General features: G+C 26.1%; 1 protein-coding gene across 1 annotated transcript in view; it reads right to left on the reverse strand.

The window, feature by feature from the left end:
* Positions 1–838: 838 nt before the first annotated feature.
* Positions 839–23,210, reverse strand: part of LOC107165246 (uncharacterized) — a 34,221-nt gene continuing 11,849 nt past the window's right edge. The window contains exons 2-8 of the mRNA XM_089227261.1: positions 20,595–20,670; positions 14,681–14,819; positions 14,417–14,559; positions 13,690–13,810; positions 9,404–9,535; positions 8,336–8,442; positions 839–2,286 (exon numbers count right to left, since the gene is read on the reverse strand). Of these exons, the coding sequence (XP_089083387.1) occupies positions 1,916–2,286; positions 8,336–8,442; positions 9,404–9,535; positions 13,690–13,810; positions 14,417–14,559; positions 14,681–14,819; positions 20,595–20,646 (1,065 nt within the window). The 5' untranslated portion in view covers positions 20,647–20,670 and the 3' untranslated portion in view covers positions 839–1,915. The remainder of the gene's footprint in view (positions 2,287–8,335; positions 8,443–9,403; positions 9,536–13,689; positions 13,811–14,416; positions 14,560–14,680; positions 14,820–20,594; positions 20,671–23,210) is intronic.

The following is a 23,210-nucleotide window of genomic DNA, read 5'->3' on the forward strand; positions in this document are numbered from 1 at the left end:
TTATATTCATCAAGGAATAGGGTTACCATTAAATTGATTTGCTGAAATGTTCAACTTCGTTTAGAATCCATCTTTATTTTTTTTTTCCAATTCAACCACTGATCGTGATCTATATACAGGGTTAGGTGAACTATATTAGGTCAGACGTTGGGTTTAATATGGCATATGGATCTCACTAATGTAATTTTTATACTATTTTATTTTATTATAATACGGAGTGGGGCCTAAATAAGATTTTTAACGTAATCAATACCAATTATATAGATAAATATCATAATAAGTAATAACTTATGGTTATGATTCTATAGATGGTTGATTATTTTTATTAAATAACACCATCATTATTTCAAAAACTATTAACATTTTTAAAATGATTTCAAGTAGTTTAATAACATTTGGAAAAAATATTATTAATTTTTTAAAAACATTATATTATAATCTTTTACGTTTTTAATTTCTTATTCCAAAGCAATATATTATTATTAAAATCAAAATTTGGATGAAGAGCTTATGAGAAGACTGTAAGTTGTAAGTACCTATAAGTTTTAACTATAAGTTACTCGTCCGAAATTCAATTTTTATGAATTATGATTTATGAAATTATAAATATATATCGTCAAAAAAACTTTATTTTTATATTTTTTAAAATATAATATTTATGTTAAGTCTTAATATTATTAAATGTTAAAATGTTAATAGTTTTTTTTAAATAATAAATGATCTACTTAAAATAATGAAAATTATTGATTCATTATTGAAACTAAAACATTCTACCAGGTTGGTGGATGGATGGTATAATTATGTAACAATTATTTTAAATTAAAATTTTTGAACGATGTTATTGTAGGTACATTTTATAGCGAATGTTTTATTAGCCACGTGTTTTAAAATATATATTTTCGCGGTCGTGTACAGTAATAATAATAATAATAATAATAATAACAAAAATAAACCGTTATACCTTATGCATCCTATGTACAACATAATTCACCATATTCACCTCCTTTTTTCTTCAATAATGCAGTTATCCAAAATCTAATTTTTGGAAGTTTTAAATTTATGTGCTTATAAATATCTTACTTTCAAATTCTTGTGATGTACATTTTTAAAAGTGTCCTATAGTGATACAAACTTTGGTTTTTAAAATGAAAATCCTCCTTTTTTTACTCTAATTTATTTAGTGGATAATTATGTTTTACGAGTACAGAATATAATATATGTACCTACTATACCTTTATCATAATATAGTTTCTCAGTTATTACTTATTAAAATGTTTATACTAAGGATAATAAATTATTTTCCTCAGTAAAAATAGTTTTACAAATATAAAGCAGATTTAGTGTTGGATCTAGTATTTTTTTTATATTTGTACCATTGTACCTTCTCTATAAATTATTATTGTTGATAGATTAATACGATTAAAAATGTAATTTCACAATGCCAACCATAATTTCCATATAATTTATCACGAACCTATTATTCCTAGTTGGTACTTGGTAAACAATTACACAAAGTTAAATGATTCAAAAACTTTATTCATTAGAAATGTAATTCTGATACGTCAATATTGTCAGAAAAATTAAATACTAAATTATTTGCAGTATTAAAAGGGGGCTTGTCCCTGTTTGTGAAGCAGGAGTTTGTACATTTAAAGGACATTTTTTAAGTACTACATAAAACCTGAACAATTATTAGAATATTTGAGGATAATATTTTTACGTATATTAAAACATTCCAAAAATCAGATTTCAGATAACCACATTATTGAAGTAAAAAGGGAGGGAGCATACTTGGTGAACCATCTTGCAGTATGTTAAATATAAAATATTATATTAATATAACAGTTTTTAATATAATAAATTATGCGAACGAGTGTAATATTGGATAATATTGTATAAATAATTTGTTCCGATATTATGTGACGATTTTCGTGACAACCAATAGCGCCAGGGTAGCGGCGATGGTCACGGTGCTGGGTGCATTTGGCGCCGGTCCGGCACCAGTCTGGGCCAGGCCCTGTTGGTTGGGCTCGTCGATCACATTGCTCATATAACTGGTGGTGTCCGGTTTCTTGGTGGGTGACTGAGCAGACGGGGAGACGCCACCACCTCCACCAATGCCGCCGACACCCGCGGCCGATACCTGCCACGTCGGCGTGCTGAACGACGCGGCTTGTACGGTGTGCCCACGGCTCGTCCTTTCGCCATTTGCGGCCGCTGTTGACGGTCCGCCCGACCAGCTTCCGGTGTTTTGATCTGGTCTCCAATCGTCTTGTCGTTTTGTCGCTGGGTGGCCGAACATAAAAACAAAAACAAGAGAACGTCAATACATCCTTAATTGTCGTATAATTGCGCGTTCAGGACTTTGAATTTTACGTATTAAAAAACCTCACATTAAACATTATAAGTACGTTAAAATATCTTAAATATAATATGCATTTTATGTATATAGGTACCAGCCTACTTTTAATAATCATAGTTTATATGGATATTTTAGAATTTGTCTATAGTGTAAAATAATTTAAATTGAAGTTATCATATTAATTTAATATGACATGCCTACTAAAAAACGTGAAGAAGATATTTATAAAATTAAAAAATAACTCAAAACTTATGAGCCATAAGGTTCATTAAAAAAGGCCTAATAATTATAATGATGACAACATATTTCAAAACAAAACTGCTGAAATTAAATTAATTAATATCTTATTTTAAAATATTTGTGTTAAAGAAGCTACGTTTTGCAGTATTTCAAACATAATGCATTTTTCACCAAATTCACAATCTTAATCATAATAATAACAATACGATGATGAATATTAAATAATAAATGATATATTATATTGACGATGGTAATTATTGTATATATTGTTCAAAATGCGACAGTTAAAATAATATGAAAAATATCATGATAGTATTAGACATCTACCCATATATATAATATAATATAACGGCACAAAGGCCTTTACATTTTAAAGGGGACTATGAGAGCTTAAGTCTCACATAAATTTTTCTTACACTAATGAGCTTATTTTTCTTGAGTTGACTATCATTATGAAAAATTCTCGGGATTTATAACTTTTTGACACCCTTCAAAGTACCAACTACAGATAATAGATCAATTTGTTACCAGAAGCCACTCACATAGTTTAAAATAGATGCATTTTTATAGTGCGTTGACGTCAGATTCACATACACACACACTAAACATCATTGTAAATATATCAATACATTCACAATCGCTCCATTCAGAATCTAAAATGAAATATACTATATTATACTATACTAAATATACTATATTTCATTTTATTATCAATATTTTATATGAAATATTGAAATATGAAATATCGTATAATATATAATTATATTGGTATATCAAAATAATTAAACAAAATATACATTTAATTACCGAATACGTTTGATTTTATTCAGGGCTTTATGAAACATGTTAATTTTTAATCAGAATTGAAAAATCTTAAATCTGCATACAATAAAATTATGTATTAACATAAAAATCTGCGCTCTATTTTAATATTTATATCCATTATATAGGTTGGTTATAGTCATAAGGATAATAAGGATATGTAGACCCTATATCACAGAACCACAGATTCACAGCTTATATTGTTTTACAAAAAGGGATAATGTAATTATATTAATTTAATCTCGATTGTATAATATGATGAATATGATAATCATCAAATTAATAAATACTATTTTTATTATGAACCGTGTATTTTGTTTTTGTGTAAAATAATAATTTATCCTACCTATATATAATGTATATTGTACTAACACAATTAATAAGTAATGGTGGTTTTTCAAAGGCTTTACGAAGTTTATTGTTATAGAAAATAATAATATTACACTACTAAGTAATATTAAATGAATACAAATATATATGATATTATACTAATGGTATAATATTATAATTGAGCTGCGTATCGTATTTTAAGAGGACGCTATACCCGCATGTGTTGTCTCCGTCTTACAAGTGCATTATATAGTAAATGTTACGTTCAGCAGAATACGTGTAGCTCAGTTAGCTTAATAATTAGAGTGAACTGACCTCTTATAAAATTTAAAGGTAAGATTATTATCTAGACAACCTCATATGCTTTTTATTATATATTAAATTTAAAGCGAGTTATGAGTATTTTAAAATTATAAATTTTTTGTGCATCTTAAAATATTCATATAAATATATAAAAGCATATGAGGTTGTTTAGATAATAATCTTACCTTAAAATTTTATAAGAGGTCAGTTCACTCTAATTTTTAAGCTAACCGAGCTACACGTGTTCTATTGAACGTAAAATTTACCATATAATGCACTTGTAAGACGGAGACAATACATGCGGGTGTCGCGTTCTTTTAATAACCATTTTAGTTTATTGTGTACTTATGCGTGTAATTTGGACCACCGTTGCGTCACAGAACACAAAGCGACTACAAAAACAAATCTATCGCGCCGGAAATATTGAATATATTAATAATTATAATTTAAAATAATATATATATATATATATAATATTAATTTTTATCTATTATTTACAGTGAAACAATATACCAAAATGAACAAGACAATATAAGATAACGTTTTTAGGAGGTTATCGACAATGTTATAAATGTTACTATACCGAACTAGTGTCGAAAAGTCCTTATTTATTATTAAGTTTATAATACTATAATGTATATACTATATAGTATATAGTGCAACATATTATACGCAGCCGGTTGTACACTTGTGCTTGATTTGAGATGGCCACGGATGAAATTTTAAATAATTCTCGTCACAACGGCAGTTAATAATAATATGAACATTTTTTTTTTCTATATACTTCTACCGACATATTTATCAAAACATGCTCGAACTTTAATAATTATGATAATATCTACAAAATTAAAATACCTACAAACGTTTACTTAGTATTATTATTCTATATAATATATTTATTATATTATAATTTTGTTATGATTTTAGAAATATGATTTACAAATTAGGGCAAAACTTCTGATGTAATAATAATATACAGGATGATTCACTAAGTACACTCATTGTCTTTTTCTTAATTGATAATGCAATTACAGTAGAGTCTCGATAATCCGAAAGACGCGGTAATCTGAACGGGCTTGAGAATTATCTTATCGCCATAATATGTATTTATAAATAATATTTTCCTGTAATAAAATTTTTTGATTATGTGGGGAAAGGCATACCAATCCATAATAGGAACCAGTGTTAAAAAAAAAAATATTTTTAAATTAAAATTTTTTAGTTCATAATTGTATTATATTAATATTCTTATATATATATATAATATATTCATTGTCTTTTGAAATTACGAGTTTTTATACAATTAATACAAATAAAAATAAAATTTCATAATTTAAATTATAATTAAATTGATATTTTTTTTTAAGCCATAGGTAATCCGAACGACCCCTTTCTCCAATCTCGTTCGGATTATTGAGATCCTACTGTATTAAAATTGATAATATTTTTTTTTTTTACTAATCAAGGAGTGCCCTGTGAATTAACTAACATTTTATTTTCAAATAATATCCATCTATTTTCTGCTGTAAATTATTTGATAGATTTTCTAGTTATTTAACATTGTGTAGGTACTTATGATAATATAGATTGATGATCATGGGCTTAGAATATATGAAGGGCCATAGTGATTTGAGAATATTTTTGTAATTAGTATTAATTTGTAATCAGTAAAATTGGTAAAACTGCACAAATACTCCCTAATATTTTAACAGATACAATATTCGACTTCATATTTCTTTTAAATTATTTTTAAGGTCTATTATAAATTTAAATAATTAGCATATATTATTATTATATTACTCGTAAAATAAAATTGTCCACTAAATAGTTTATTGTAATAAAGTGAGGTTCTTGTTTGAAAAATAGAAGTTATTATTGCCACGGGATACTTCTAAAGTAAAACAAGATATCGCGAGAATTTGAAAATATGGTCCCTAAGTATATTTAAAAACTCCAAAATCCAGAATATTAATAAATTCATCCTATATAATGTTTTACTGTGGCTGTTATTATAAAACACACCACAGAAATTTTGATAAAATATAAAAATATGTATTAGAGAATAGAGAGTATAGCGACTGAAGCGTTAAAATTTTTGTCGATCACGTAAATTACGTAATAATGTTATAATAATATAAAATTATTATGTAAACAGAACACACGTAAAAGGTTATCTAAAATAGTTTTATATTATAAATTGGACTATTGTGAGTTGTCTATTTTATGATGTGTAACATTATTTTGCGAGGACAAAATCATGTTTATAATAGACAAATAAAAACAGGATTTTTCTTTAAACCGACAAATTAATGACCGTTGATCTCGGTCCTAAAGGTCAACCTCAACATACTAAACATATACACGAATAATAGAGTTCTATCATTAGATGTAGAAATTATAATATTTTATCAGATAATATGTGCCTTTATGTTACATAATAATTAAAATAATTCGTTTCACGAGTGTTTCGAGTTTTCGATGGAATTTCTCATTTAGTATGTAACTATTATAGTAATATATCGTGAATGGCAGTTTGCTATAACAAATTTGTCGGAGATAGCATTAGAATTACTATTGTAGTTTATTTTAACACTATAATACACCAATGCATTCGACTTTAATAGCCCAAAGGACTTTATAGGAATTTAATGTTAATACAATATATTGAATAAAATACGATATTAGATCACACTAAAACCGTGTTAAATATTAAAATATTAAGTTTTAAATTTTAAATTTTGAGCGTAGTTTATTATAAAATTTTGAAGTAGTAAAAACCAGTGACTAGTTACCAGTCTACATACCAAAATCCAAAATCCAATTATATTCGTATCTTATACGTAAAATTATAAAATATTTTATTTGTTTTTTATTAATTAACAAAAATAAAAATATACATTTATAATAGTTTAACATGTTAATCTTCATTTTTACCGCTCATTAAACATTACATTTATATGTTTTTAAAATGTATTATAGTTTATCAGCGAATTGTTTAGAAATGAACAGAAATCATTTGTTTTTAGGGACTTTGTAATGGATAGTCATTTTTTTGTTTACACTAGTTTACACACCGAAATGTAAAATTCTATAAGGAGATAAAAAAAACCATAGCAAACTACTTGATATTTTTTCTCCACAAGGAAAATCTATGAATCATAAAAATATGGTTTTGTTAATGAGACGCAACCATTACAACAAAACCTTACGAAAAATCCGTATAATTATTTTTATCACTATTACCTATTGTTATTATCATTTAACAATAATCTATGTATAATATGACGTGTATTCCCAAACTATCTAAATAAATTCAATATTTCAGGGTCACACAATATGTAGGCATATAATAATATCAAACGATACTTGATGAATTTAATATTGCGACTGAGCGATACAGGTACAATATGATATTTTAACAAAACACATAACGTGTAAATCAAAGGTTCTCAAACTTTTTTTCTCACACCACGAATGTGTATTACAGATCAATCATGCAGGTACTAATAATTAAAAATGGAATTATTAAAAATATCAATAGTTATATATATATAATAGTTTGTAAAATAATATATATATATATATATAATAGTTTGTAAAATAATATATATATATATATATATATATATATATATAATAGTTTGTAAAATAATATTTGCCCAAAATATAAAATAATGTATTAGATCCTTTACTAACATTTGCTCCTTCAAACTTTTATCTAAGATCTGAGAATGTATGTGAATCCGAATGAATAATATTAACTATTATTTGTATATTGTTTGGTAAATTTGGTTGCAATAGTAATTTTTTGACGAAACTATTTAATTTTTTTTTGTATAATAGGTATAGATAATAGAGATTCGGCACCACCAACACATGCTTTCTGCATACCATAGTTTGAGAACCACTGGAGTAAACCAATACAATTTTATGCATAATAATTAATGACCACTTATATAACAAAAGGTATTGAATATTATTATAATATTTAATAGTTATAGTTTTTCCCCGACTCGAAATTCCACCCGACCACTAAATTATTATATTAAACGTTATAATATGTATTTACTACTTATATTATATTGTATAATATATTGTAATTTTGTAAACTATCATTTTTGTTGTTTGGACGTTTTTGATAAATATATGAATACAAAAAAAAAGTCCATGTTCCATAAAATTATAACAATTTATTCGACAAAAATATTATAATTGCGTACGTATCATGCCGATTGTCGTAACATTGCTATCTACTACAGTTAAATTGCTTATACATACATGGCCATTGGTTGGGACTCGGCGATCCTTTACCCTTATCGTCTTGCCATCGGTTAGTGGACATTGCGTTATAATATTCATATCCAGGACATTCGTCTTGATTAGGCCTGCAAAAATGGCATATAATGGTATTAAAATATTATATTATCTTAACCAATCCAGCTACAGCACCGTCGTATATAAATAGGGCGATTCACTATGTATGCCCTGATTTTTCTTTAATGTTATATTTTTGAAATTTTTTAAGTATACTCAAAAACAATTTTAAAATTGTTGAGAATTTTTGTACAATTTAAGGAGTGTAATGTGGAGATACAAACTTCTATTTTTCAAACGAGTTAGGTATCAGAATATTCAGAATCAAAATTCGTACTACTAGTGTTTGAGTTATTTGAGCTATTTGAGTGTTCTAAGTATTAAAAGCTATGATAATAGGTTTATAAAATATTGTTGCTATATGTTGATTTGAAAATTTTAATAATTAATATAAATGTATCAAACATTTTATAATTTGTAAAATTCAACCTAGTATAATATAATTACTAGATACAATGTCTAAATGATATTTTTCATCCCATTTTTAAGGGTCATAATATTATCCTCAGTATAATGATTTGCGGTTCAAATATGGTTAATAATAATTTACAGGAAAAAAGGTTGGTTATCCTTAAAAACAAATAGTTTAGGACATTCCTTAAACGGTATATTAATCCAAAAAAATAAAAACATGTTGCCGAAGAATACGAATACCTATACCAAAAAATGTCAAAACATCGGTATATAGATTAATAATTCATCATTAAATGGTAACATGGAAAAATAAGCACGTTTGGTGAAACATACCGTAGGTATGGCCACAAGTTGCAACGATTATGTCGTGAAAGTGTGAAAGTGTGAAAAGAAAAAAATCATAATATTCCACGAAAGTACTCGCCAACTAACTGATCATTATGATATCGTCTTTATAATCAGGACATGATGTACACACACCATCTGTCGTGTTAGTTGTTGACCGAATAAAACAATTAATATTATATATAATATCATCCTGCATAAGTAGGTACTTACACGTAATCTATACACTGGTTGCGGAAAAATCCAAACGCTTTGTCCAACAATTGTTGTGTAAAGGAATCGTCGTCTTGGTTGCATGTCCTCCGTGTTTGGTCGAGCACGCATTCTCGGAATCTGTGATGAGTGCTGAAATAAAATGAATCGTCTCAAAATATTATATTATTATTAGTATGCGTATTTATTTATTTATTTTATTTTTGTGTGTGCCAGCTAACGAAAAAAGTAAAAGTTGCGAATTGACTGTTAAGATCAGCGTTCTCGAATTATGAGTGTATGACGACCATATTATAATATTATTAAAATAACATTTTGAATGACTTAATATTATCTTTTATTATTTTATTGGATTAGTATAATTATACCGTCTGCTCAACTATTGTTTGTAGTCGATCTGAAGCGTATCTGATAGGTAATTTATTCATGTTATGCATTGAGCATATTATTATTTTGACATACCAATTTCACTATGTATTTATAATAAAATAATTATAATCGTATGACGTCCGAAAAAAAAACAAGAATTTTATGACGTGTTAGGTTAGGTAATATAATTACAATAATAATGACAAAATAATGATAAAATAAAAAAAAGTGAAATGAAAATGGAAATAAAAAGCTGAAAATGTCCTGCTGTATATTAGATATCTAGAGAAGTCACTGTAATGGATGTGTTAAATTTTAGTTTAATAATAGAAAATCGTTTAATTGGAAAAACGATTCTCAGCAAAGGCGGTCAGTTAGCTTATAATAATACTAAGTATATTTTATGATATCAGTGTAATTAAAGTAATTAATTGTATTATTAAGCATTAGTTATAGACCCGACTAAATTATTTTTTTCTGTAAAAAATTTACTTTAAAATATCATCGTGAGTATAAAATATTATAAGGTACTTTAAAAGTTTCAAGTGTCTATGAATAAATATTTTTAAATTACTACAAAAAACTAAATCGTTATTCTTCGTTTAAATATCTAATTCCTGCCAAATTTGAATTTAAAACTGTTTTTAAATATTTTTATATTTTTTGTTACAGTATGAAATATTTACGAGAATCATTAATTTTAATTTTAATTTATTAGTTATAAAAATTGAACACTATAAATTTTCAACTATAAAATAATTTGCGAATTTTCGAAATTTTGATGAATTTAGTCAAAATGTGGACTTTAAATTACTTATAAATATGTGCATACGGATCTTTAATATTGTCAACTGCTATTATAATATCTTATGAGAAACCTTATATTTATTTTTCAATAATTTTGACCTAACGAATAAGATGTTGATAACATTAATAAAAAACTTAAAATATTTCAACTTTCAAATGTTGCAAAATAGCATAAAAAAGTCAAAATATAGTTATAAGTTAAAACATTTGCTGAAAATTTCAAGCAACTAAGTTAATAGTTTTGAATTGAAAATGTCCAACTTCAAATGCTCATAAAAATTAATTTGACTTTCCGATACTTTTTTTGTTTTTGTTGAAGGTGGAGAAAAACTTATGGGAAATCTTTGTTAGGAAATGTTTAGATATAAATAGAAAACATTTTTGAACTTTCAACTCAAAATAATTTGTAAATATTCGTGATTTTGACGAATTCTGTTAAAATGTTTACTTCATACTTACATCATGCTTATTTTTTTTTTTTAAATTTATACTAACAACAACTTATGGAAAAATATTAAATGTTCAAGTTGTGTGACCGAGTGAAATATTTTCTAGAAAAATATTGAAAATCTCTTTAATAAAATCATTGGCCATGAATGTAATAGTATTGTATTGTGCTCGGGTTTAATGCGGTTGTTACATTAAAGTTTAAATGCCTACGTTTTATAACAAGTACCGATTGAAAGTGATAATCGATTGTTACGTCTAATTTTAAAATATGCGTGCGCCTATGTATCCCAATACATGAACATTTGTATTTCAAAACAATTAATCGATATATTGATGAACTTTGGTTCAACGACAGTATGGTTATTCATATTTAGATACATTTTATCGATAAGCATAATATTATTATTATTACATTAATAGATAGATCTTAATTTTGTATTAAGAAATAACAATCTTCCATATTTTATTAATACTGTATATTTTATTATTGCAATAAAAATGGAAAATTAATTATTATTGACGAGTTTACACAAAAATGTCTTTACAAGACGTGTTATAAATTATAATTATTTTTATAGTTTTCAGGGGCAAACCATCTGCAATAATGATACATACCTACATATTATAGCCGAGGTAATTTTTATCAATATTATTATCCAATAATTGGCTACTGCCTATTACTATTTACGATTGTCTACTGTTTATGCATAAAACAACTTCTACAGTGAATTTTTGACACGTACTTTCACGCCTCTATAATATGTTTTTGATCAGTTTGTTTCTTCGAAATAAAAAAACATACTGTTTCATATTAATATATATAAACATATAATAATAATATTGTTTTATAAATTTTATATATTTTTTAACAACGACTTTTAAATCAAATTTCGACTGATTGTGTAGTCTTATATAAATCTTGATATACGTATATTGAAGGTCCTGTATACGCGTTTAGATACTTAATATATTTTAGACAATTTTTCATCTTTCCTGTGAAAATGCATGGTGAAAGTTACAAAACCGTTATATTATGTTATTATACCAATGCGTAGGAATTTGATGTTATTGGAAGTATATTAGCAAGAAAACTAGAATACAGAATAAACAGTGACTATACATTCAGAAATTGTTTGTTTGCGGCCACATAATGTCATTATGTTAATAAAACTGAAAACAAGATTTAGAAAGTAACGGGGCGTAAACTTACATGCTTATGCATTTTTTTTTATTATATGCATCTGACCAATATTGTCATCAAAATTTGGTAAAATTTTCTTAACATAATATTACATCGGGTAGTGATAATATGCTTAACATCACTACAAAACAGTCATAGAGCCATAATAGTTACTGGTCATATAATATAACAGGGACCTCTGGCAAAAGTAATAATAACTTGTCAATTGCATAATTGAACTTGCTATGCATACTTGCATAATATATAATGTGTTGAAAACTAACATGTTTGCCCACTGGATATGGCCGGAATGTCGTGCTAAGGAGTGAACGAGGAGGCGTGTAGCGTAAAAGGAACATTTTCAGCTGGTGGTTTTTTCAGTCGCATACTTCCCGATGTTATTCTTCAAACAAAATTATCAGAAACAGAATTTCTAAAAAAAGTTTTAGCAACTTGGCTATGAAATAAATTAAAACCATAATATCGTCGTGGTTATATAGATGTAGTAGGTTGTAAGTACTGCAGTAACATGAGAACAGTTTAATTTTTTTGGTTAATAAAAGCGGCGACAGCAGATAACGAAAACACATAACTTGCAACATGCATGTAAATATAAAAAAGAAACATTTTTGGGAAGTTCATAATTTAAAAAAAAATAATGATAATTTTTGTCGATCATAAACAAAATATTATTGATTTATTGTCATAAATTATGAATATTTTGGTGTAATCATCAAATAAAAACATGGTTTTACATCGATCTTTATAAAAACCATGAATTTCAAAGTTGATAGTCAATATAATGTCTTTATGATACATTTAAAAAATAAAAATATTTAGGGGGTTTAATTCTTCCTCCCAATCGTCTACGATCTCTATACAACGTACCAATTTACAAAGTTTAGTGTCGTAAATATGTATATTGTATTGTGCAATTTAATTTAACTATAATATTATTATGATACACTTCAATGACGTAGGTAGCTAAAAATATTAATCAATGGAAAATTTTTTCAAATTGATGAAATACTTAATAAGTAATTAATGATATATACATATATGTATAATTATATTTATAATGTAAAATTCAGTTTTTCATATGAATTCTAATAATCATTTATTATAAAAAAAATAACAGAAGAAATATTGAATACATCAATCATTGCCGTTCATGGAAGTATTAAATATAAATTTATTTATTATCATTAAAATTATACATAAAAAATACTTTTTATCATATTATTAGCCAAAATTCGTAATTATATTATCATTTAAAATAGTTTAATGGATAAATCCATGGAGGTTTATTTGAAATCGTATTATTTTATTTTAATATTTTATATATTGAAGGAGGGGGAATTATCATCCAACTGCACTTGTAAACACTCCACCACATCACAAATATTTTATTCTTAGTATAAAATAGGTCGGCTGGTTTTGAGTTTTTTTCGTGTCTACAAAAAATAACGTCACATCTTACCAACAAATACTGGGTCCACTGGTCTCGTTCGAAATGAATCCAGCCAACGATCGATAGTGTCTCCCACAACGTGAGTCCTCGAACAGTGTGGTTCGTAAACACGATGCGTGTTTCAAATATTCTGAAAAATTAATATGATATAATGACATATAAAAATACAGATGATCGAAAACAAATAGATACTAAAATATATAATACAATTTAAACTTTTAAAATTAAATTTGATTTCCGCGAGAAAAAAATAGGTAATGGACTCCACCATGCTTACTCATACTCTGCCTAATATTCTAATGATTGAACTCTATTTTTATAATATTTCTCTAAAATAAAATGTTGCATTTTTATCTTCCAAATATTATTATTTCAAGAGGAAAAAAAGGAAGGTTATCGTCCAAAGCCTTAAAATGGCGGGCGAGTGAATCGAGCAGCTGGCAGAGCCCTCCTAATAATTTAGTAAATCAGTAGTAGGTATAGTAAATAAATCTGTACACTTAATTGGTACAAAACAAAGTTGTAAAAATATACCAAGTATCTTTTTTACATAATAAACATAATATACATAATCAAAAATGTTAATTGAACGTTAATATAAAATATTGGTACCTATAATAGGTATTAATATAATCGTATTGTTATGTATTTTATTATGATTTATATAATATTCTTGCATTCGTTGATACACTATGTCGATATAATATATTATTGTTATTTATTACGGATCAATAACCTGTCTGGTATTGAGGCGACGTGCACATTTGATGGACCAGTTCGATAGAGTTTTCAACGGCTTTGTTAAACACTTTCCGTTTGTTCTCCTCGAAACAGTGTTCGGTGTACCGCTTTGTGCAATCGACGAACAGCGTCCAAGTGCTGTAAAATACGAAGATAAACACGTTATAAATTAAAATATAGCGGTTAAATATAAATAAATCATTATACGTTGTGAACGAAACGAAATGTTTATTGCGGCGAGTTCAATAAAGTAATTTACCGGCATATATTATCGATGTCCTTTAGATTGCCCGGGTAGATGAGGTGTGGATCTTTCACCAACGGGTCGGCCAGAGCGATACACCGGTTGTACTCTTCTTTACCACAGTTTTGCGCGTAAATCATGTGCGCCGCTTCAGCTATAAACAATAAACAATGAGTATTATTGTCTTAAATAATAATATCAACAGCTGAGAGAAAGAATAATCATTATCTATCCACGACTAACACACTATTAACGTTTGTTAGGCATAACATTATGAAAGTTAAGAAAAAATAAAAACAAAAATGCCATAAGAGTTTGTTTGATAAAAACAATACGGCTTAAAGTGATTTTGTGCGTAGTGGACATGGTATATTTTCAATTCACGCACTATTGATTTTATATACAATGTTTGGAATTTTTTTTTTTAAACTCGTTTTGCCTGTGATAAACACGATATTGGGTATAAAAGGGTTCTTCAAAAGTTTTATATACCCTAGCGACCTAGCTTCTATTGATTGGAAATTTGACACAGCGACAGCTGGTACTTAATATAGGGGGTAAAGTACCAAGCAGTTGGAAGTTTTTTGATAAATAACAAAATACTAACATTTCATAAGTGTATTTATTATAATTATTTACTTGTTTTAAGTATCTACCTGGCTATATACATAATATTATAATAATTATATATATATATATATATTTTTTTTTAATGTTTGATATTGAGATTTTTCATACATGAAATAAATTATTGTTGTATTGATAACCAAAATTAATAAATATCTCAAAAATTTTATTCAGTTATTTTGTATAAAAAAATTCCAAATTTGATTGCATATTTTGTTTTCGATCATCAGATAATTCTATAAGTCTGAATCCCTACGTAATCAGTTAACTATTCAAGTATATTAATTCTTAATCCTTATTAAATTAACGTATGGTTTTTTAAATCAAAACTTCTGAAAATTACGGGTATTATTGATACATATTTACATAATATCGCGGACTACGGTAATATGAAGATCTTTTAATAATTAATTAAATTGTTGATTTTCAACGTGGCCTGATAAGCAAACAAAAATATAGTTACTTACCTACTAAAATGAGTACCACCGTATGAATTATATTGTTTTATATTCAATGCGAACATACATACAATAGGTACAAGTACGTGCCGATTGTGCCGAATTCTAAGCACATACATAATATGTAATGTATATAATATTATATGATAAAAAATGATATTGACTCGTGATTTTTAGAGTATGCACCCCTTAGCATTGAGGGTTTATCGACCCTTATCAAAATAATCTGTTTCGTTCATTCTTTTGCGACAATTGTTCAGGAAGTGTGAAGCTTTCAATTCATCGCCTTAATAACACATGTGTATAATGTATATAGTATTTATTTAGATGACAGCTATAAATTATTTTGATTTATTATCGTTAAAATACGAGAGCTCTTGTGGTTTGAACACGCGACTATCGGAGAACACGTAGTTAAATAATACTATACGTCGGTTAACGATGTTATATTACGTTATTTTAAATAAAGTAAAAATTTGAACAAAAACATTTAATATAATAATATGTATATTGCATATAATGTAATTTAACATAATATTAAGATGTTCCTATCGATGTGTTTATTATAGCAATCGTTTATAAATGTTTAGTATTGTTTAGACTTAAACAAAAAGCGATTTGATTAATATATTAAATACGTGCGTGCAATAATTATACAAATTATGCATTAGAAATAATAAAATTTACAATAAATTAAGAGTGCCTATCTATAATAACGAATATAATAATATTTTTGATGTGTTATTTTTTTTTTTTAATTATATCAATTTATCTGAGAACAAAATTATACATACAAAAAATAAAATTTAAAAGGGAAGAATAAAATATATAGGTAGTTATTGGTTGCCAATGTTGTTTAAATAGTATTTCAGTTCATATGAATGAAAACTTTGTTTTTACAAACTCTCTTTAGTACAAACTCTCAGAATGAAAGTACTGACGGTATACGCTGAAGATTTAATATTTAATTTTGGATATTTAATTTTTTTCACTCTCGTTGAGTTTGTAAACCGCTGAAAACATTGAATTGTTTTAAAAAAATACAGATATAGGACAAACGCAGTGACAACATTACCACGTAGTAATTAAAAATGCTATTAATATGTAGTTATATAGTTTTATAATTACATTTATATACATAATATTATTGTGATGTTATTTCTACACAATACTGTTCGGTGTTAAAAATGAAATGATAAACGTTTAAGTTTACGTTTAGGCGTATAAAATAAAATGTATTGGGTGATAAAAATTAGGCTAAATATGTACTGTTCACACAACTGTATGTAACGTGTATGCAACTCTTTTTGTAATTCTATGTTGACATCATTATAATTATTTTTCTGTGTAGATTTTCTTTTTAAAGTTTATATTATACTATTATATACAGAGTGATTCTCTATTTCTCTAAGTATACTCACACCCATATTTTTCCCGTTATAATGAGTTAAAGTTTATGATAAAAATTAATATGAACTATTAGTATACCTACTAGTCACATTTAAAAATATAAAGATTTTTTACATGAGTGTCCTGTATCGATATAAAACCTTAATTTTATTAAATGAGAACTAATGATTTTAACTCAACATTTTAAAGCAGAGAATTTTTTTTAAAACTATGGTGCATGTAAATAATTAAAATTTGACCGAATAGTTTTGAGTAATTAAAATATATTATTGATAATAAGGTAGGTATAAATAGTAATAGTCCTTATTCAAAATGGTTTTACAAAACTATAATAAAGCATATTGCATACTATCTGTTATTTAATCTATAGTACGTATCGAACTCAAACATTATTCATAAAATATAAAAGGTTGATAGATTAATGTTGATTACAATAATTTAAAAAAAAATCATAATCCCCATTTCGCCCAATCTATAACATACTTAGTATAAAAGAGCTAAATTAATTAAAAGTTATTCGTTCAAATTTTGGTTTGAATACATCAACCCTTTTTATAAAAATCGATTCCCATTAAAAAAAAAAAAGAATTATAGAATCTCCACAAAACGTCAAGACAGCATTCACAACATAGAATAAAACATTTAATTTTATGAAAATAAGATGATTATCTTAGTATAATGATTGAGAATTCCAAACTAGGTATTTGAATAAATTTATTATTAAAAGAAAAAATTTCGTCGAGCATGGTTGGTGAATCATCTTGTATATAGTACTTACACCCTAGCACCCAGCTATGGATATTTTTTCGTAGTTTCTGACGTTATATCAGTTATAAGAATAACTTACTATATTTAATGTACTGCTAATAACCTAATCCACCATTATTGAAGTTATATTTCTGTATAGTACCTATTTGAACATTTATTTGATACATCGTTTCAAACAATAACATATTTTTTAATATTAATCAGTAGTTGGATACCTATCTGTGAGTATATTCTATACAACTGCATGCATTACTATAAGAACGGTGAAAAAAATTGTTTGATAGATAATAGTATTATTTGCTATAGACGAGACAATTTATTTAGATTTTATGTCAAACAACGTGAAATTTGTATTCAATTAATAGTAGTAAAATAAATAATTATATGTGTTATAAGAAAATAATAATTCTAATTAACAACTAATAAGTACCAAAATAAGTTGATAGTCATATCATATTCGAATGGAAAGTGTTGTTATAGAAATGCAGTTTGGTTGATCAATTTGTTTTCGATTATGTTTGAATAACTGATAACGTGTTCAAATAATCACAAAATATTACAAATCATTATTTTTTGTTCTTGATACAGCATCAATAATTACTAAGGTTATGTTGATTAATAATACTACAATACATTTTATAATTTTAAATGTATAAAATTAAAATAATCGACAAACATTAGAAGTTACATCAAACTAAAATTGTACCAATATATTTTAGATATTTTAAGTTAATAAATTGCTTTAATTTAATTTTATAATAAATGTTTAATTTTTTTGAATCATAAATTATGTTGACTTAAATATTGATTTAACAACTTAAGATTGTTTAATTCAAACTTTATACAATTAGATGGTCAAATATTTATGTACTGAAGTTATCTATTCTAACTATTTAAACATTTTTAACTTGATTTTGAAAATACATTCAAACGTTTTTATACTAATGATTTCAAGGAAGCACAAAATACATTAAGAAAATATGTATTTTTTTTTTGACATTTATAAATAATACCTATAGTATAAGTATACAACTACATAATGAATAAAAATAATGTTATTGAACTCAAATTTCAAGATGTATGTAAATACATGGTAGTACCATATATAACCTTTTAGTACGTCAATAAACTATCTAGGTTAGGTAACAACAAAATATTACTACCTAGTAAAGTTATAAGCCTTAGGAAATCGTTGAAAATATCTAAAATTGAATTTCTTACTTTAATTACTCAATAATACAAAATATTGTAGTTCTTTATCAGAGAAAATTAATTTCAAAAACAACCCGAAAAACACCAGAGACAATAAAAGTTTTTTTATTAAAATAAATAAATAAAAATTATTTAATTAATTCACTAAGAAATACGTATTAGGAAATTCGGCCAATATAGTTCTATTTTATTTTTTAGTGATGATGAAGATAAACAAATTTGCGATTCCATTTAATATTATTACACTATTTACACTACCTAGTTACTAATTTATAATATACTATGTTTTATTTTATTCATTGTGATCGTTATTATTATTATTATTATTATTTTGTGTTTTATATAAAATTATTCTTATACTATACACACACAGTTTTAATTCACTACCTACAACTAATATATTTTTAAAATGGATTTTTATCTCCGCAAATAAATACAGTTTGATAGTAAAATAAAAAAAATAGATTTAGATTAATTTCTTAATATAATAGAAATTTGTTGCCCTATCAATAATTATTTTGTATTTATATTATATTAAATTTAAATTACAATTTGAATCTGAATATATTTTGTTAAAAGGATTGCATTTAAAATTGTCATTTTAAGTCAGAAAAAATGTATAAAAAAAATGATTAATGAAATACTTAATTTTATATTAGATTAGGTTTTATAACCTTCAGAATAATAATGAAGGTTTAAAAGGGGCTCAGAACTTTTGTGACTCATTAGTTTAGGTAAAATCGATTAATGATACTTTTGAGCTCATTTAAAGAAAAACCTAGCTTGTAGGTATTTAAAATAAACAAATTAATATAATAATAATACTTTACTGCAAAATTATTTATTATGGTCTTATGTTGGTTTATTTTGTTTGTCCTTCTAGTTACAGTTCTAAATGCTTTTAATAATTTTATAAATTAACCAGCATATTTTTGACATGTTTTCAGGTGTCAGTCAATATTTAGTCGTTTTTCATTCGATGCAGCGTTATAAAATTAAAATACAAAACACACTCATTGTTTTCTCTATTATTTTTAAATTACCTTTGAAATACCATTAACCTCTGAAGCTAAAATCTAGACAAAATTACCTTTTTTTTGTATGTATAAAACAACGCGTCATTGGCGTTAAAGCTATCAAGAAAGTAATTCGTTGAAAATAAACTGAAAAAAAAAGAATAATGTGTTTACGTGGTGTGCTGGATAATAATGAGGGGTAGAAAGGGGTGCTACCCTGTAACAGCAAAACCCACGATTTTCATTTATGCTGCACGCAATGGTCAATTTGACCTATTTAACGGACCTTTGACTGAACAGTATATTTTATTACTGGAGAATTATATATATGTGCGTGTGTGTGTGTGTGTGTGTGTTAGTGTATGATAGAAACACAAAAACGCGTTTGCCACGGATAGGTACATATTTCTATAAACATTTTAACAAAAGGGCACATACTTGTTATTAAGGACAGCGAGGCCATCAAGATTATGGTGTAAGATCGCTTCATAATGGCGGGATTGACGAAAGTGACCTGGAAAATAATAAATGCAAATAGTGAATTAGGTAAAATAAATCACGTATACTTAAAATAATGATAAAATTAAATTTAAAAAAAATATTAGAACGATAGCCTTGGACTTTTGAGATTGATGTGTATGAAATTATAATGTAATATATAAGACAAGAATTTGTAGGTGATTTTAATATGTTGACGGCGAATAAACGATACGGGACCGGGTGGCAGTATTGTACTAAACATTTTCCACCCGTTCCCGGTTTTTTGAACGGAAAAAAGGTGATTTTAATATTATCATTCGATGAAATTTTACATCGACTAGTGTAATATTACAATAATCACACGAGGGTGAATATATAGAAGTATTGGAATCAGAAACAAAATGTGTAAGCCATGTTCATATTGATAAATTATCTATACAGTTAAATTATCCAAATTACAAAGGTAAACATCAAATTAAACATAGGAAATATGTTGTAGAAACATTTAATGGTTTTATACTTTAATAATAATAATATTAAGATACTACCTACATAGTATTAATGAAATAAATAAAATGTGATATTTATTACAGGTAATAATAGTAATAATTCTGAAATAGTATTGTTTACATATTTCTTGATAAAATAATATGATGTAGGTACCTACAGAAAGACACGAACAATCCTCTATATGATCCATGTGCTAATGAAAAAAGTTTTTGAACTAATTTAAGTTAGCATTTCTTACCATATTAATTTTAAGTTTACGAGTTAAATTTATTATTTGTTAACTATTCGCTTTTAACTTCAGAACCTTGTGATTACTCAACTTAGTTGATAATAATTTTCATTAATTTCATTAACCAACGGTGAATTTTTAAGTTACATAATATAGGTATAAGGAGTTGAAATAGTCAAGTATAGTAGGCATAGTTGTTTTTAGTTTGCATGTTGATGTAGTAGGTACCTATTATCATCATTCTATGTTTATCTGCTTGTTCTATATAAAAGCCAAAACGTGTGCATGCGATTATCATGCAAATATATTGCTTTGATTATACAATAATTTATAGTTTTATGGTTAAATTTATAAAAAAAATTTTTTTGCAATAAATTTTGTTGTTACACTCTACATACTCTAACTTTTAAGACTAATATAATACAATATTTTGTTTGTCTAATTTTAAATGTAATTTTCGAGTAAGAAATCTCTTGTGGAGTAATATTTTAAGTATTTGGTAGTCATAAAATGTATGACATTTAATGTAATATACAATTTAAGTCTTCCCCAGAAATATAATAATATACCATTAAGTATTAAGAAAAAACGTGATAATTGCCTTAAAAAAACTTAATTGTGACTATATAAATGTATTTAGGATAGTTCAGTGTTTTTTATTCACGTCGTCAACCACCATTGCAATTATGAGATTGATATAATGAAATCGAACAGAATCTTAGCAGAAATTGCTAGGTTGCTTGATGATTATATTATAGTCTTATTGATGGTTATATATATATATAATAATAATATATTATTATATTATAATAACAGTAATGTAATATATAAATCATAAATATGAAACTTTATTTTTGATCTTAAATAAGCAACTAAAAAACCAATACAGCTGAACATTAATATAAAATATACACCCTTAAACTGGCCTCGAATAGTGACTCAGACACGAGACACATTCCAATGGGCCACACACTACATATATGTCACCCTATTATATCACCCTATTATATCACCCGATGAAATCATGAAACAAAAAAATATTAGACCACATAAAAATACCAAACATTCTTAAACAACAAGGTCAAACTAAAACATTAAACAAATTCACACACCCCTATATCGACCATGACCACAAAACGGATATCATTTGCTTCAAGTATCGACTAAAAATTGGGAAATTAAGTGACCATTAATTCTAAACATACAAATATATAGTAGAGCCCAAAAATTCCCAGTCGTCGACACTCCGTTTTTCAACAAACTAATTAACTCAACTTATGTGTACTTTACGCTCTCTTTCTCTCACTCTCTCTCTCTCTCTATCTCTCTTGATATATCAATCTATATTATTTCATTTTATTCTTATATTATTGCGATTTGCATATAACACTCGAATTACTAAATCTCTTGAACGTATGGTTACATTGTCACTATAATATTATTGAAGTCATATTTCGTTTATCAGATACTATTTATCCTATGGCTTATCAAAAGTCTATTATTTAATTTAGCTACCTACGTAAAATCTTTTATCAGTCATTCTAACGTTAAAATATTAACTATGTTTAAGATTAAGGTACCATTCATCAAAATCAGATACTTTGCGATAAAATATTTCAAGATTACGGTATTCCAGAATCATCCCAACACATGAATGCGTTAATACGCATAACAATATGTTATAATTTTCGTTCATATATAACCTAATAATTTCAATAATCTCATCTCTTTTAATTTAATCACATGCGAAAAAGGTAAACACACAGTCAATAATGATAGGCATAATATAATATAGTACTCTCGGACAACGGACCAAATCTCATCGGCGCATCAGC

Source organism: Diuraphis noxia, unplaced genomic scaffold, assembly GCF_037042655.1.
Source record: "Diuraphis noxia isolate RWA-SAM2 unplaced genomic scaffold, SU_Dnox_SAM2 contig0004, whole genome shotgun sequence".
NCBI lineage: Eukaryota > Metazoa > Arthropoda > Insecta > Hemiptera > Aphididae > Diuraphis > Diuraphis noxia.